This window comes from Mus caroli, unplaced genomic scaffold (genome assembly GCF_900094665.2).
Source record: "Mus caroli unplaced genomic scaffold, CAROLI_EIJ_v1.1 scaffold_13707_1, whole genome shotgun sequence".
NCBI classification, from domain to species: Eukaryota; Metazoa; Chordata; class Mammalia; order Rodentia; family Muridae; genus Mus; species Mus caroli.
In genome coordinates this window covers 12,478-27,906 of record NW_018391069.1, presented here as the reverse complement: position 1 = coordinate 27,906, position 15,429 = coordinate 12,478, and the positions used below count along the sequence as shown (strand labels likewise).

Genomic DNA, 15,429 nt, shown 5'->3' with positions numbered 1-15,429 from the left:
CTAATAAAAATAAATTAATTAAAAAAATAAGAATATCACAACACTTCTAAGAGATTGGCCCTTGGTTTGTCTGAGTCCTAGGCCAAGATGCTTTCCAAACCTTGGTCATGAAGCTGTTTTACTTAAGTTGGAGAAAGCTATTTGTTCTTCTTTATAGTTTAAACCATTATGCATTTCTTAACTAATAGCTATATGTTATATAAATAATTACCTATGACTAAGTTTTATAGATATATATGTTTTAAAATATAAAAAATCAATACAAAGATATGCATTTAGAGAATAAGAACAGATTAGGAAAATAAGAACAGATTTTTATGGACTTGTATATATCCTCATTTATCAGGCTTTCAGCAGAATTACAATATAAATTATGAAGTATCTTCATTATGAACAGTATTCAAATTGAAACAGAAAGCAGTGATGCCATCATAATTTGTAATCATCCCACATCCTGGAATATCATGTTAGACAGAAAATTTTTAATTGTTCTTTATAAAATTCTTTGCAGAAGTAGAAAAATATAAGAGGATTCCTTTTTAATTTCTACAAGTACTATCAACATGGCAGTATTTTTTTTCTAGAAAGTAATAATTACACAGGATTAATATTGGTAGGTCGATTACACATAAAATAATTTGCAAACCCAAGTGCCAATTTTCAGATACCTGACAGTTTTGTAGTAAAAACAAACTATAATAAGAGGTATAAAAGTATCTGATTACACAGCTTGATTCAATAAACTGAGGTCCAGGTGATTTGTTTGAATTTTATTATACAGCATATGTTCTACATTGTTTACCTGATAGCAATTTCATTTCAACATAATACTTGAGGAGTAGAAGCAGCTTTGTAAAAATGTAGATAATTTTGGTATACTATATAAGTGGTTAAATTTAACTTATATTTCCAGGTTTAGCATGTGGTTTCCTGAACTTGTGAAGAGAATTTGTCTGTGGTCTTAATAAAATAATATAGCATTTTGGGGCAAAAATGCAAAGAAGCAGACCTGCACTTGAGGCCAAGATACAGAACACTTCCACAGCAATCATAGTCTTGCCTTTGGTGCTATGGTAGACAGGGATGAAAGTGATCCAGACACTGCAGAACACCAACATGCTGAATGTCAAGAGCTTGGCTTCATTGAATGTATCAGGCAGATTCCTGGCCAAGAAAGCTACAGTGAAACTTGCTAGAGCTACAGAGCCCATATATCCAAGTACACAGTAGAAGGCAATCACTGAACCTTTGTTACAAACAATGATGATGTGGCCATGTACCATGTGTACATCAGCATCAACAAATGGAGGAGAAGTTCCCAGCCAAATTCCACAAAGAATCAGCTGAATCATGGTGCATATGGGAATAATATATTTGGGTAACCCTGACACAAGCAGCCACCTCATTCTTCTTCCTGGAATAGTTATCTTGAATGCTAGTAGGACAGTAATTGTCTTAGCCAAGACAGTAGAGGTAGCCACAGTGAAAGCAATGGCAAATGTGGTCTGCTGCAGGATACAGATGATCATAGTGGGATGACCAATGTAAAGCAAGGAACAGATAAAACAAAATACTAGGGAGATGAGTAGTACATAGCTGAGAGTTTGGTTATTGGCTTTGACTATGGGAGTTTCTCTGTATTTCAGGAACACGCAGAGTATACCAGATGTAAGGACAGAGAAGCATATAGCAAAACCAGCCAGAGACTTTCCCAAAGGGTCTCTATAATCTAAAATAGCCACAATTTTTTGGAGGCAGAGAGTATGGTCTTCATTTGCATATTGATCTTCTGGACACTTCACACAGTGATCCATGTCTAGTATAAGAAGGAAAGTGTTACCAGAAATATTTATTATCATTAACAAGATATAGTGAATTAATGCATTGGAATAGCCATAGATAAATTAGACTTGCATNTTGTGGTATACATTAATTTAAATGTGGAAGCTGCATAGCATTTGATACAAATTTTAATGCTTGTTATTTTTATGCAAGCTTTGCTTATAATTGTCTTATATATTCAAAATATTTATATCATATTTAAAAAACATAATTTACATGTTTCTACAATCACATATCTTAGATTGATCATTCATAAAAGCAAACCTCTGTAATTTAATTATGCTCTAAATTATGCAAAAATAACTATTAATGGGCTGTGTCCATACATCTTGCTGTTTAAATATCAGGAATTCTTGTGTTCTACATGTGGTCTCAAGTTGATGGTTGGACAAATAAATTATTTCAAATCCTTATCTTTGAAAACAATATATGGTCAACATGTTACTAAAACATTTTTATCCCTAACTATACTACCAATAATTAACCTTACACAAACAAATAAGTATAACGCTTAAGGTATGAAAGTGACAGCCACCACTAGAAATAATTGTAGTAAAATTAAAAGTTTTGGAGCCTTGTCTCATGAATATTTCTACAAAATTGATTTATCATTTAAAACTTAAATTTTCAAAAGAAGGAGATTTCATATTGTAAAACTTTTAGATAAACATTTGTTGTGAGTTTATATATTGTATTTTCTAAGATTATCACTAGTAAAACCCATAAAATCTCAACAAGAGAAGCTTAAACATAAGCTGGGTGAGAACAAAACAATAAACATAATAAGGTGGAGTAGGGAAAGACTGCCAGGCAACAATGTTACATAGGGAACTAAAGATAACCAGGGAATGTTGAGACACTTTGCTAGAGTAGAGGATACCAACAAATTGTTCTTGAATAACAAAATAATCTTCTTCCAAAACACACAAGTAATACTATACAAACTAATATATTGTACTTAGAAACATTTTATATACAGAAAATCTTTGTGTGCAACAGCAATTTAAAAAATCAATCACAAATTTAAAGGGTAGTAAAGAGGGTTGATTTTGTAGGAAGGATAGGGAAAAGTAAAATGATATTATTGTATTATAATCTTGGTAGTAAAAGTATCTAATTAAAGTACTGATAATATCAAAGAAGGAAGAGATAGTATGAGAAATTTAACATCCAAATTTTTAACATGTCTAAAATGAAATATTCAGTTTCATGATTCAATACATGGATTTTGGTAAAGCACATTTTCCTCCAGTTTTGATAATTTCTGTAAGTTTTGACAGCCCAATGCTTCCAAGTTTGTGGTATTGATTCAGAGATATCTACATAATATTCTATTTCTCAAAAAAAAAACCTTGACAGTTTATATGACACAGAGGCTTATAACATTTTTCAATTTGTATCATTTTAACTTTCACTATAATTTATTCTGTTTTCTTGTAATTTTACCTGAATAAGATTTAGCAACATGAATAGTGGTAGTTTTTTTCCAGTACTGTCTGTGTACTGAATGATGTACATTTTTTCATTTTGTATTACCTCATCAATTGTACTGAACAAAGCTCTATTCAAATACTGCAAATTTGTATTTTTTGAAAAATAATAAGGTACTATAATACACATATATGTTTATTATATATTATATAATATGCATTACATACAATATGTGTATTATTATAATTATAGCACATGGTTATTTTATATAGAACACACACACATATTCAAGGCTTTATAAATGATAAAAAAAGTAAAATTCACTGGTCAACAACAGGACATACCTACCAGAAGAACTGGTAGGCTGTCTGTAGACCTTAGCCACCTTTTCTATTACCTCATACATAATTATCAGATCTCAATTATTACTGAAATAAAATAACTAGAGTAGCATTATTTTAAAACAGTTCATTCCTCCTATGGATCTATCAGACCATCACTTTGGCCTTCCATTAACCAGCAATCAACACTAAGAAAACTTGCCCATGAACATACTAGTAGAGCAGGCAAAACTCAGCCAACCCACACTCTGAAAATATATACATGAATCACAAGCCATGGAATAAAATCCCATACAATCCTGACAAAACTAGGAGTCATCTGGTAGACCTAAAATCAGCAAAAATTTAATTAAATGATAAAAACTAATAAAATCCTGGGCATTGTGTCTCCTATCATGGGAGGTCCTGATCTTCCAACATAGCTAAAGTACAACAAAAAGTCCATAGAATTATGTATAAAATATGATGATTAGTATGGTCTTTGAAAAAATAAACATTAAAAAAAATCACTTGATCAATTTAGTCAACAGAAACAAAAAGAAAACCAATTTAAACAATATATTTCCAAAATTCAGACCTACAGAGCATAATAGAAGAAAAAAAAAGAAACATCAATTGTTGGTCTTTAATATCTCTGAACATTAGTGGATATAATTCCCCAAGAGAAAGACATAGATATAGGCCGCATATTTAAAAAAGACCAGAATTTTGCTTCATAAAGGAAACCCACCTCAGTGACAAAGACAGATACTACTTCAAAGTAGGAGGTTGGAAAATATTTCCAGGCAAATGGCTGCAAGAAACAAGCTGGGATAGCAATACTAGTATCAAATAAAATGGATTCTCAATCAAAAGTTATCAAAAAAAAAATAAAAAAGAATGAAGATGAATGTCACATACTGATTAAAGGAAAAATCCAGCAGGAGGAGCACTTGAACATCTTGAATATCTCTGCCCCAAAAGCAAGGGCATCTACATTTGTAAAAGAAACATAAGGAAGCTCTAAGTACACATTGAACCTACCTTACACAATAATAGGAGATTTTGACACTCCACTCCCTCCAATGGACAGATCATGGAAACAGAAACTAAACATAGACAACAGTGAAACTAAGAGAAGGTATAAACCTAACGGATTTAATACACATCTACAGAACATTTCACCCTGAAAGAAAGAATATACCTTCTCAGAACCTCATGGTAGCTTCCCAAATAAGGACCATGTAATCAGACACAAAACAAGCATCAACCAATAATAGAAAATTGAAATAATCCCATGCATTCTATTAGATCAGCACAGACAAATGCTGTACTTCCACAACAACAAAACAACAGAAAGCCCACATATACATGGAAGCTGAACAACTAGCTACATAATGATAACTTAGTCAAGGAATAAGTGAAGAAAGAAATTAAAGAGTATTTAGAATTTAATGAAAATGAAAGCAAAAACATACCCAAACTTATGGGTCACAATGAAAGCAGTGGTAAGCAGAAAATTCATAGCTCCAAGTGTATCCAAAAATAATTTGTCAAGACCATTTCCTAGCAGCTTAACAACATGTCATAAAGATCAATAAAAAATGGAAGCAAATATATTTAAGAGGATTAGAAAAGAGATAATAATCAAACTCAGGGATGAAGTTATCCAAATAGAAAGAAAGAGATTTACTCAAAGAATCAACAAATCCATCAGATGGAACATTGATAAAATAAATAAGATAGACAAACCCTTAGCCAGAATAATCACAGGGCACAGAGACCATATTCAAAATAACAAAATCAGAAATGTAAATAGAGATGTAACAAAAGAAACTGAAGAATTTAAAAACTTACCAAATCTTACTACAAAAGCTTATAGTCATTAAAATTATAAAATCTATCTGAAATGGATGATGTTTTAGATACCAGATGCCAAAGTTAAATAAGTATATGAGAAACCATTAAACAGTAAAATAACCCCCAAGGAAATTGAATCAGTCAGTCAAAGTCTACAAAGAATAAAATCCCAAGGACCAATTGGTATTTGTTTAGAATTCATTCAGACCTTCAAAAAAGACCTAAAATCATTACTTCTCACGTTCTTTCAAATTAAAAAAAAAAAAAAGATACAGGAGGAACACTATCTTGTAAATTCTATGAATCTACAGCTAAACTGATACCTTTATCACACAAAGACCCAAATAAGAAAGAGAACTTAAATCCATTTTTCTTCATGAACATTGATGTAAAAATACTCTATAAAATTCATACAAACTGAATACAAGAACATATCCAAATGACCATTCACTCTGATCAAGAAGACTTAATTTGAGTGATGTAGGGTTTGTTCAATATAAGGATATTCATCAACAAAATATAATATAAAAAACTCCAATTAAAATAAAAACCCACAATGTGATCATCTCTTTACATTGTGAAAAAGCCTTTGACAAAAAAAAGAGCCTTTCTTCCTAAAAGTATTAGAGAAACCTGGAAATCAAGAGCCACACCTAATGGTGGCACACACCTTTAATCCCAGCATTTGAGAGGCAGAGGCAGGCAGATTTTTGAGTTCGAGGCCAGCCTGGTCTACAAAGTGAATTCTAGGACAGCCAGGGCTATACAGAGAAACACTGTCTCAAAAAACCCAATAAATAAATAAATAAATAAATAAATAAATAAATAAATAAATAAATGCAATATACAGCAAGCCAATGGCCCACATCACACTAAATGGAGAGAAACTTGAAGCAATCCCACTAAAATCAGGACAAGACAAGGCTGTCCACTCTCCCCCCATCATTTCAATATAGTGCTTAAAGTTCTAGCCATAGCAATTAGGAAACAAAATGAGATAAAAATATTACAAATTCAAAAGGAGGATGTAGAGATATCAGTACTTTCAGATGACATGATTGTGCACACAAGTGATGCCAAAAAAAAAAAAAAAATCCATGAGAGAAGTCCTATACCTGATAAACTAATTCAGTAAAAGTGGCTGGATACAAATCTAACTCAAAGATATAAAGAGCCTTCCTCTTCTAAAAGAATAAATGTGCTCAGAAAGAAATTAAGTAAACTACATCATTAACACTAGTGACAAATAATATAAAATGCCTTTGTGTGACTGTAACCAAGCAAGTGAAAAATCTGTACATCAAGAACTTCAAGTTTCTGAAGAATGAAATTGAAGAAGACCTAAAGATGGAAAGAACTCTCATACTCATGGATAGGCCGAATTAAAATATTAAAAATGGCCATCTTACTAAAGTAGTCTACAAATTCATTGCAATCCAAATCAAATTTCCAACTCAATTCTCCACAGAGATAAAAATAGGAATTCTCAAATTCATTTCGATGACAAAAACCCAGGATAGTAAAAAGTATTCTCAATAATAAGAGAACTTCTTGGGGAATCACCATCCCTAAACTTAAACTCTAGTACAGAGCAACACTGATAAAAAGTGGATGTTATTGGCTCAGAGACAGAAAAGTACATAGTTGAAGTACAATTGAAGACCCAGCAATAAACTGAAACACCAAAAAAGCTAACACAATCCAGTGGGAAAAGACAGCACTTGCAAGAAATAGTGTGGGCACCAAACTGCTGTCGACCCTTTTGGTCCCTGTCTGTGTAGAACGGGTCTGTAGCTGCAAGTGGACAAGGAGTCGGTGAATGAAATGACAAACAGACGCAATACACAAGATTGTGTAAAATCTGAATGTAATTTTTTTCAAATTGAACATCAAACTTTTTATACAGAAGAAAATAGGGAGGTTAGGTGACACATCGGCAAGGTACAAATGATGTTACTGGATGCTTAATAACTCTTACACAAAACAAAGGAATGTAAACACAAAGACTGGCAGGAACTGGGCAATAAAACAACTGAGACAAAGTCAGCTCTATCTAAGGTCAGCTATAGTCTTAGAAGCCAGGTGTGAGGTCTTTACACTCCTAAGGCAAGGGCTTCCCATACACAAGTCATGGTTCTAATTAGAGAGGTCCGCTCTAGCTAACCATCTCATGAATAATGCAATACTCTAAAACCACAGCCAGATCTACTTCCTAAACCATTGTGAATTGCTGTATATGGGAGCTATTTGGCTTTTATTCTAAGTGATAGTGTAATACTTGAGGCAATTCTTAATGTCACTGAATAGGCAACATACTTATTGAATTCCAACTCCATGGTCAGCTCAAGGACTTTCTAGGATCTAACTTAGCTATATGTCAAAAAAATCAATCCTTAGGAGCACTTGTAATAAAGCAATATTAAGCAGCACACAGATCTGTTTACTAACTAAAGCAAGGACATTGGACATTCTTTATACAGAATACCACGATTCCAGGAGACTAAGTTTCAGAGAACATTTCCCCTCGGAACAGAGCCCAGGTTTTTGGGGCCTGTCACAATTGTAACTATGGGAGTGGATGTAGCAGTGCTGGTTCAACTGGTGTTCAGCATGTTGAAGAATGCAATTGACCAAATCTTATCTCCTTGTACAAAGCGAAAGTCCAAGTAGATCAAGAATCTCCACATAACCAGATACAATGAATCTAACAGAAGAGGAAGTAGGAAAGAATCTCAAGTACATTGGCAAGGAGAACATTTCCTGAATAGAATACCCAGGCTTATTATCTAAGGTCAAGATTGAACAAATGGGACCTCGTAAAATTGAAAAGCTTCTGTAAGGCAAAGAACATTGTCAATAGAAGAAAATTGTAACCCACTGATTAGGAAAAGACCTTTAATCACCCTACATCTAAAATGTGCTAACATCCAAAATATGCAAAGAACTCAAGATATTGGACTCCAGAGAACCAAATAACCCTATTAAAATGAGGTACAGAACTAAACATCAAATTCTCAACAGATTATTCATGAAAGGATGAGAAGCACTTACAGAAGAGCTTGCTGTCAGGCACCTGATATATACTCCTGAGAGGCTCTGCCAGAATCTGGCAAATACAGAGGTGGATCCTTACAGCTAATCATTTTACTGAGGAGGTGGTCTCCAGTGCTGGATTTAGAGAAAGGACTCATCTTGCTGAAGGGGTTTGCAACCCATACAAAGAACAAATTCAACCAAACAGATACCCCAGAGGTCCCAGGAACTAAACCATCAACCGAAAAGTACATAGACATGGCAGAACTCATGGCTGCAGCCATATATGTAGCAGAGGATGACCTTGTTGGACATCGATAGGAGTTAATACCCTTTGTACTGAGAAGGCTCGAAACCATTAAAGGAAGAGAGTGCAAGAGTGGGAGGATTGGGGAGCACATACATAGAAGCAGGAGGAGAGAGAATGGGATAGGGGAGTTTTGTAGAAGAAACTAGGAAAGGGGATAATATTTGAAATATAAGTAAATAAAATATTGCATAAAATTAAAAAAATATATTTAATATCCTTAGTCAACAGGAAAATGCAAATCAACAACCCTGAAATTCTACCTCACACCCATCACAATGGCTAAGATCAAAAACTAAGGTGACAACAGATGCTTACAAGGTTGTTGAGAAAGAGGAACACTCTTCATTTGCTGCTGGGATTGTGAGATGGTACATCCACTGGAAATAAGCTAAGTGGTTTCTCAGAAAACTGGCAATATTTTTACCTGAGGCCCCAGTTATACAAATCCAGGGGAAATGATGCTCTAACATATAACAAGGACACATGCTCCACTAAATTCATAGCAGCTTTATTTATAATAGACAGAAGCTGGAAACAAACTAGAGGTACTCTCAACAGAGGAATGAGTACAGTGAATGTGATATATTTACACAATGGAATACTACTTAACTATTAAAGACAAAGACTTCACAAAATTCACAGGTCAATGGATAGAATGTGAAAATATAACCTTTGTTAGGTAACCCAGTCAAAAATAACACACACACACACACACACACACACACACACACACGCACACGGCATGGAATATATAAGTGGACATTATCAAAAATGAACCTGGAGAATTCCCACTATACACCTCTTATACCATATGAAACCCAAGAAAAAAGAAGACCACACCAATGTGGAAGCTACAGTCCTACTCAGAAGGGGAAATTAAATAAACTTTGGAAGTCAAGGGAGAGAGTGATCAGAAAGGGAGGGAGAGAGGGAGGGGTAGGGGAAAAAGGGAACAGGTCATACAAGTACTGAGATAGAGGAAAAGTACAGAAGTTCATGAATTTTAAAGGAGAGTAACAACTGGGGAGGTGTAACTGGGTGTAGCTACTATAAACTTCCAAATGCCAGGGACTCAAGCGATTCCCAGGATATGAGAGGGAAGACATTATCTGAAATACCCAACAAAGTAGAGATAGAACCTATAGAGACTACATCGAGAGAATAGGCCCTTTCCACCATTTGAGAAATGGTGCCACACACCCACATCAAATTTTTAATCCTGAATTCTGCTTGTTAAGACAAAGTACAGGGACAAAGAGTGGAATACAGATTCAAAGAAAGAGCATCCAGAGACTGCCCCACCTATGCAACTATCTCTTCTGCAGACACTAAATCCAGACAGTATTGCTGATATAAAGAAGCACTTGTTGACAGGAGCCTGATTTAGCTGTCACAGAGAAGTTCTGCTCGAGCCTGACCAGTACAGATGCAAATGCACACAGCTTCAACTACATTCTCAAATCAGTGGACAATTCACCTAGACAAAAGTATAAAATGAAAAAAAATATTGGAGTCAACTAATCTTATAAATCAAATTAATGTAAAAAATATATACATATCATTATGCTAAACATTAAAGAATAGATTTTTTTCAGGAACTCACAGAGTTTTCTCAAAAATCTACCTACTCAAAAATAAGGCAAGTCTCAAAAAATCCAGGAAAAATTTAATAACTCACTATATCCTAGCAAATCACCAGATATTAATGAAGGGCACTATATTCAAAAGGAACCACAGAAGTCTTGCATACTCATAAGCAATGAACAACACTTAGTTTAAAGAAATGATGGATGAAACAAACAAACAAAAAAACCTGTAGACATTCTAGAATTCAATGAACATTTGTACACAACAATTTCAAATACATGGGACACAATGAAAAGCTGCTAAATGAAATGGTAATAGCACTAAGTATTTCCTTAAGAAAATAAAGAGATCTCACACTGGCAAGTTGACAGGACATCTAAAGGCTCAACTACAAACACAACAACAAATGGTTTAAATATACCTAAGTAAGTTAGATGGCAATTATGAAACTGAGGGGTGAAATTAGTTTGTTTATATATATAAACTCCCAGGTAGTGGTGGCACATGCCTTTAATCCCAGCACTTGGGAGGCAGAGGCAGGCAGATTCCTGAGTTCAAGTTCAGCCAGGTCTACAGATTGAGTTCCAGGACAGCCAAGAGAAACCTGGTTAAAAAAAGAAAAGAAAAGAAAAGAAAAAAGATAATGACAGAAGTATTTAGAAAATATCAATTTTTAATAATAGGCGGACTATTATCCAATTAAATGGTCATAGAAAAAAACTTACAAAATAGTAAATGAATAGATAAATAAAAGTATAAATAAGAATATAGCAGACACTGAAGGGAATTATTAGGACTAGCACTCCACAAAGTCTAATGAAATCTAATAAAATTGTTTGTTTTTCTGATATAGAATACTTACCAAAGTGAAATCATAGCCAGACAAGAAATTCACATAGACCAATTTCCCCCATTGAATAGAACCACTCATTTAAATACTCCCAAACACAACAAAGCCTATGTCCAAATTGGTAGTAGGTAAAAGTTCAACCAGAAATTCAAAGACATAAGGCTAGTACATCCCAAATAATTCCAAAAAATACATACAAAAGAAACATTTTCTAGCTCATTTTCTGAATCTCTAGTTACCCTAGCACAAAAGCTACATAAAGTTTCAGTGGAGAAAGGGAATTATAGATTAATATCTCTAATAAATAAACATGGAAATTTATTCAAAAACACAGCAAATATATTATCCACCTCATCATGATAAATACTTGTGCCATTTCTAATGCAAGAAACATACCTAAAGATTCTAAAGACAAGTTAAAACAATTATATAGCCAAGATAAATACTGGCATAATTCCTAATGTAAGAAACACACCTAAAGTTTATAAAGAGAATTTATAGTAAGGTTATAGACAACCAAGTGTGGATGTCTCAGTAATTTCTTAGAAAGGGAGAAACAAAATATTATTGGAAGCAAATACAGAGACAAGACTTGGAGCAGAGAACGAAGGATGGCCATACAAAAACTACTCAACGTGGGTCCCATCTCTTATATAGACCCAAAACCCAAAGACAATCTTGGATGCAAGAAGTGCATGCTGACAGGAATCTGATATACCTGTCTACTGAGAAGCTCTGCCAGAATCTGACAAATACAGAGGCAGAGTTTAACAGGCAGAAATTGGACTTAGCACAGGCTCCCCCAATGGAGGAGTTAGAGAAAGGTCTAAAGGAGATGCAGGGGTTTCCAGCACCATAGGGAGAGCAATAATATCAACCAATCCGACCACAAAGAGCTCAAGTACACATGGAGGGGAAAATGGCTCTAGCCTTTTATGTAGCAGAGGGTGGTCTTGTGGGGCACCAATAGGAGGAAAAGCCTTTGTTCCTGTGAAGACTCATTTCTCCAGTGTAGAGAAATGCCAGGGCAGGAAGACAGGAGTGGTTGTGTGGAAAGGGAAACATCCCAATAGAAGCAGGTTTGGGAGATGGAATGGAAGCATTCTGGGGGAAAACTGGAAAGGGGATAACATTTGAAATTGAAAGAAAGGAAAAATCCAATAAAAATATTAACATGTTATAACTAAATTTAAATATAAATTTATATTTTAATAATTAATAATAATAATGTTAATAATAGTACAAACCATTATTCATATTGGTAACAATTTGGGACAAGAGGAACATACCTTCTTTGCTGATGTGAGTATAAATCATTATGGAAATTACTAAGAAAATTGGGATTAGATTTACCACCAAATCCAGTTTTAGCATTTTACATATGCACCCAAAATATGTTCACATTAACTGCAACTCCAAATGCTTTATTACGATCGTTTTAGTTTTATTGAAAAGAACCAGAAAATGAAAACAACCTAGATGTACTTCCACTCAATACAGGATAAAGAAAATATACTACACCTACACAATGCAGGGTGACTCACCTATTTAAAATAAAATGACTTTATAAAATTTTGTTCAAAATGGATGGAACAAAAAAGAAGTCAACCTGAATAAAATAACCCAGTGACAGAAAGCAAATATTATATATATTGGCTCAAAATTGGACAATCACTGTTAAATAAATGATAAGAAGCAACAATGCACAAGCCCAGAGAGCTATGTACAGAAGAAGTCTGAAATGTAAAAGGTGCATCTCTCTTGGAAGAAGAAATATATCATTTTTGTTATTTGGGACCAAGAAGAAAGGAAAGGAAGTGATTTTTGTATGTTATGGAGAGAGAGAGAGAACAGATGGAGTCAAAAAACTGGACTTGGATGGTATTTCATGGGCAGTGTGGAAATACAGTTCAGTGGAAATCACCTGGATGTATAAAGGTGATCCTATTGAGAATTTCTCTTAACAGAGTATACAGAGACTGAACGTGCCATCTTTGGTAACTAGGTCATTGGTATGAAGTGATAAATTTGGCTATCTTGTTGGCTGAGTGGTTCCCATGAAAGTCCCTAAACAAGACAGACTGATGCTAGAACAGAAAGTCATCATTTGAAACTTAAGTATGTCCCTCCATTGCTGAGGACAGTTTCCTCACAGGTTAGTGAACATAAGGGGTATAGCTCATGTGGGGTAGAATCTAGCATTCACCCATATTACAGTCTCTTTGCCATGGTCATGCATACTTCAGGCTATGACAAAACTAGACCTCATGTTACCACTAAATTGTCATCTGTGAAGTGCAAATCAAAGAATCCTGAGATACTACTTTATCCTGAGAGAATGGATATCATAAAAAAAAAAATATCTCAAGTGGTGGCATATGATATCAAGATCATGTGCAAACAGAAAAAGCTCCTCTATTGCTGGTGGCAGTGTAAATTTGTACAAGCACTTTGGAAATCAATTTGATATTTTCTCAGAAAACTAGGAATACTTGTACTTCATGACAAAGCTATACTCCTCCTGGTATACGCCCAAAAGATGTCCCACTCTACCACAGAGAGACTTGTTCAACTATATTAATCTCAGCCTTATTCCTAATACCAAGAAAAAAAGAAACAAGCAAGATTTCCCTCAACTGAAGAAAGCATAAAAAAATGGGGCACACCTACACAAAACAATGCTATTCATCTACCAAAAGCCCCACATCTTAAAATATGAATGGAATTTAAGTATATCATCCTGAGTGATATAGGCCAGAGGGGGGAAAACAAAAAAGAAAAAAACAAACACATGGTTCTTGTGTACTCATTTACCTGTAGATATTAGGCATAAATTTCAGCATAAACATGCTACAATCCACTGGCCCCCAAAAACGGGATAATAAAGTGTTTCCAAATGAGGATATACAAATGTTACACAGAAGATGCAACTAAATAGTCTTAGGAGGTCAATTAAGATAGAAAAAGTTGTTGAAGGGGGGGTGGTAAGTGAGTAAAGGGGTGGTGAAAAACTATGGGTGAGGGGATCAGAGAAACCTGGGAGTGAGGATAGAAATTGAGATGGGCTGCTCTGGGATGAGCTGGAGGCCTGGAAAAGGTGAGGATACAGGGAATATACAGTGGTGACTTTACGGTTCTAAGTAGAAAGGGATATAGAAACTTAATTGGCTACCTTCTATAGGTAGGCACAGCTTCATGAGGAAGGAACGTGACATCAATCCATCCAGGGAACCTTCAATCAAATATAAGTGATGACTATTTATAGGGGTAAAGATGGTGCTGTCTGTGGGAACCAATATTTTCCCAAATTTTATGATGGAGCCAAAGTCTGCCACTATTAATAGTACTGTTATGTTTGTAAACAGGAATGCAGCAGAACTGTCTCCTGAGGGGCTTCATGTAGCAGCAAGTATAAATAGATGGAAAAACAAGCAGTAACTATCAGGTGAATTTATCGAGTATTCTATAAAGTGTGAAATAGACACAGGTGAGCTAGAAGTGTCAAGAACACTACAAGAACTCCTACAGCATCAAATAACCTGGACATCTAGGAATTCATAACGACGAGACCAACAACTGTAGAGCATGCCATGACTGGAACTAAGCTCTCTAATCATAAAAGCAAATGTACAGCTTTTTCTTCATCTGGGTCGTGTCACAAGTGGACCAAAATCTATCTCCATCTTAGTAACCTGCCATAGGATTTCATTCCCCTACTTGGGCTGCCACATTGGGTCTCTCACTAGTCCTGCTTTGAACATATTGCATGATGGAATAGAATCCAAGAGGAAGCTGTCCTTGTCTAATTGGAAGGATATGGTGTATGAGGGTGATGAATTTGAAAGAATGGGACTGGCAAAGAGGAGAGATGGGGGATAAGAGTAGACTGTAAAGTGAATAAAAGGTAAAGTATTATAAATGCAAAGTATTCCTATTTTATTAAAATTGAAAAGCAAAAACATATCATAATGCAGTCAGTAATCTTTAGTGTTCTACAGAAATATTTAGGAAAAATATCGTTGTCCAGGGACCTAGAATAATAAGACAAATATAGAGTTCACGAGAGTTTACTATTTTAAAAAACAGTATATTTGAAGACTTTTACTCTTTGATGTGATATACATTATACTTTCCACAATGGACTTTGAGAACTATGTTAATATGGGAGAAAAATTCAATCTGAATATTTTGATAAA

The 15,429-nt window shown here is 34.6% G+C and overlaps 1 protein-coding gene across 1 annotated transcript in view; it reads right to left on the bottom strand.

The window, feature by feature from the left end:
- Positions 1-896: 896 nt before the first annotated feature.
- LOC110288977 (vomeronasal type-2 receptor 116-like) overlaps positions 897-15,429 on the bottom strand; it is a 20,967-nt gene continuing 6,434 nt past the window's right edge. The window contains exon 6 of the mRNA XM_021155196.1: positions 897-1,816. Coding sequence (XP_021010855.1) covers positions 897-1,816 — 920 coding nt within the window. The remainder of the gene's footprint in view (positions 1,817-15,429) is intronic.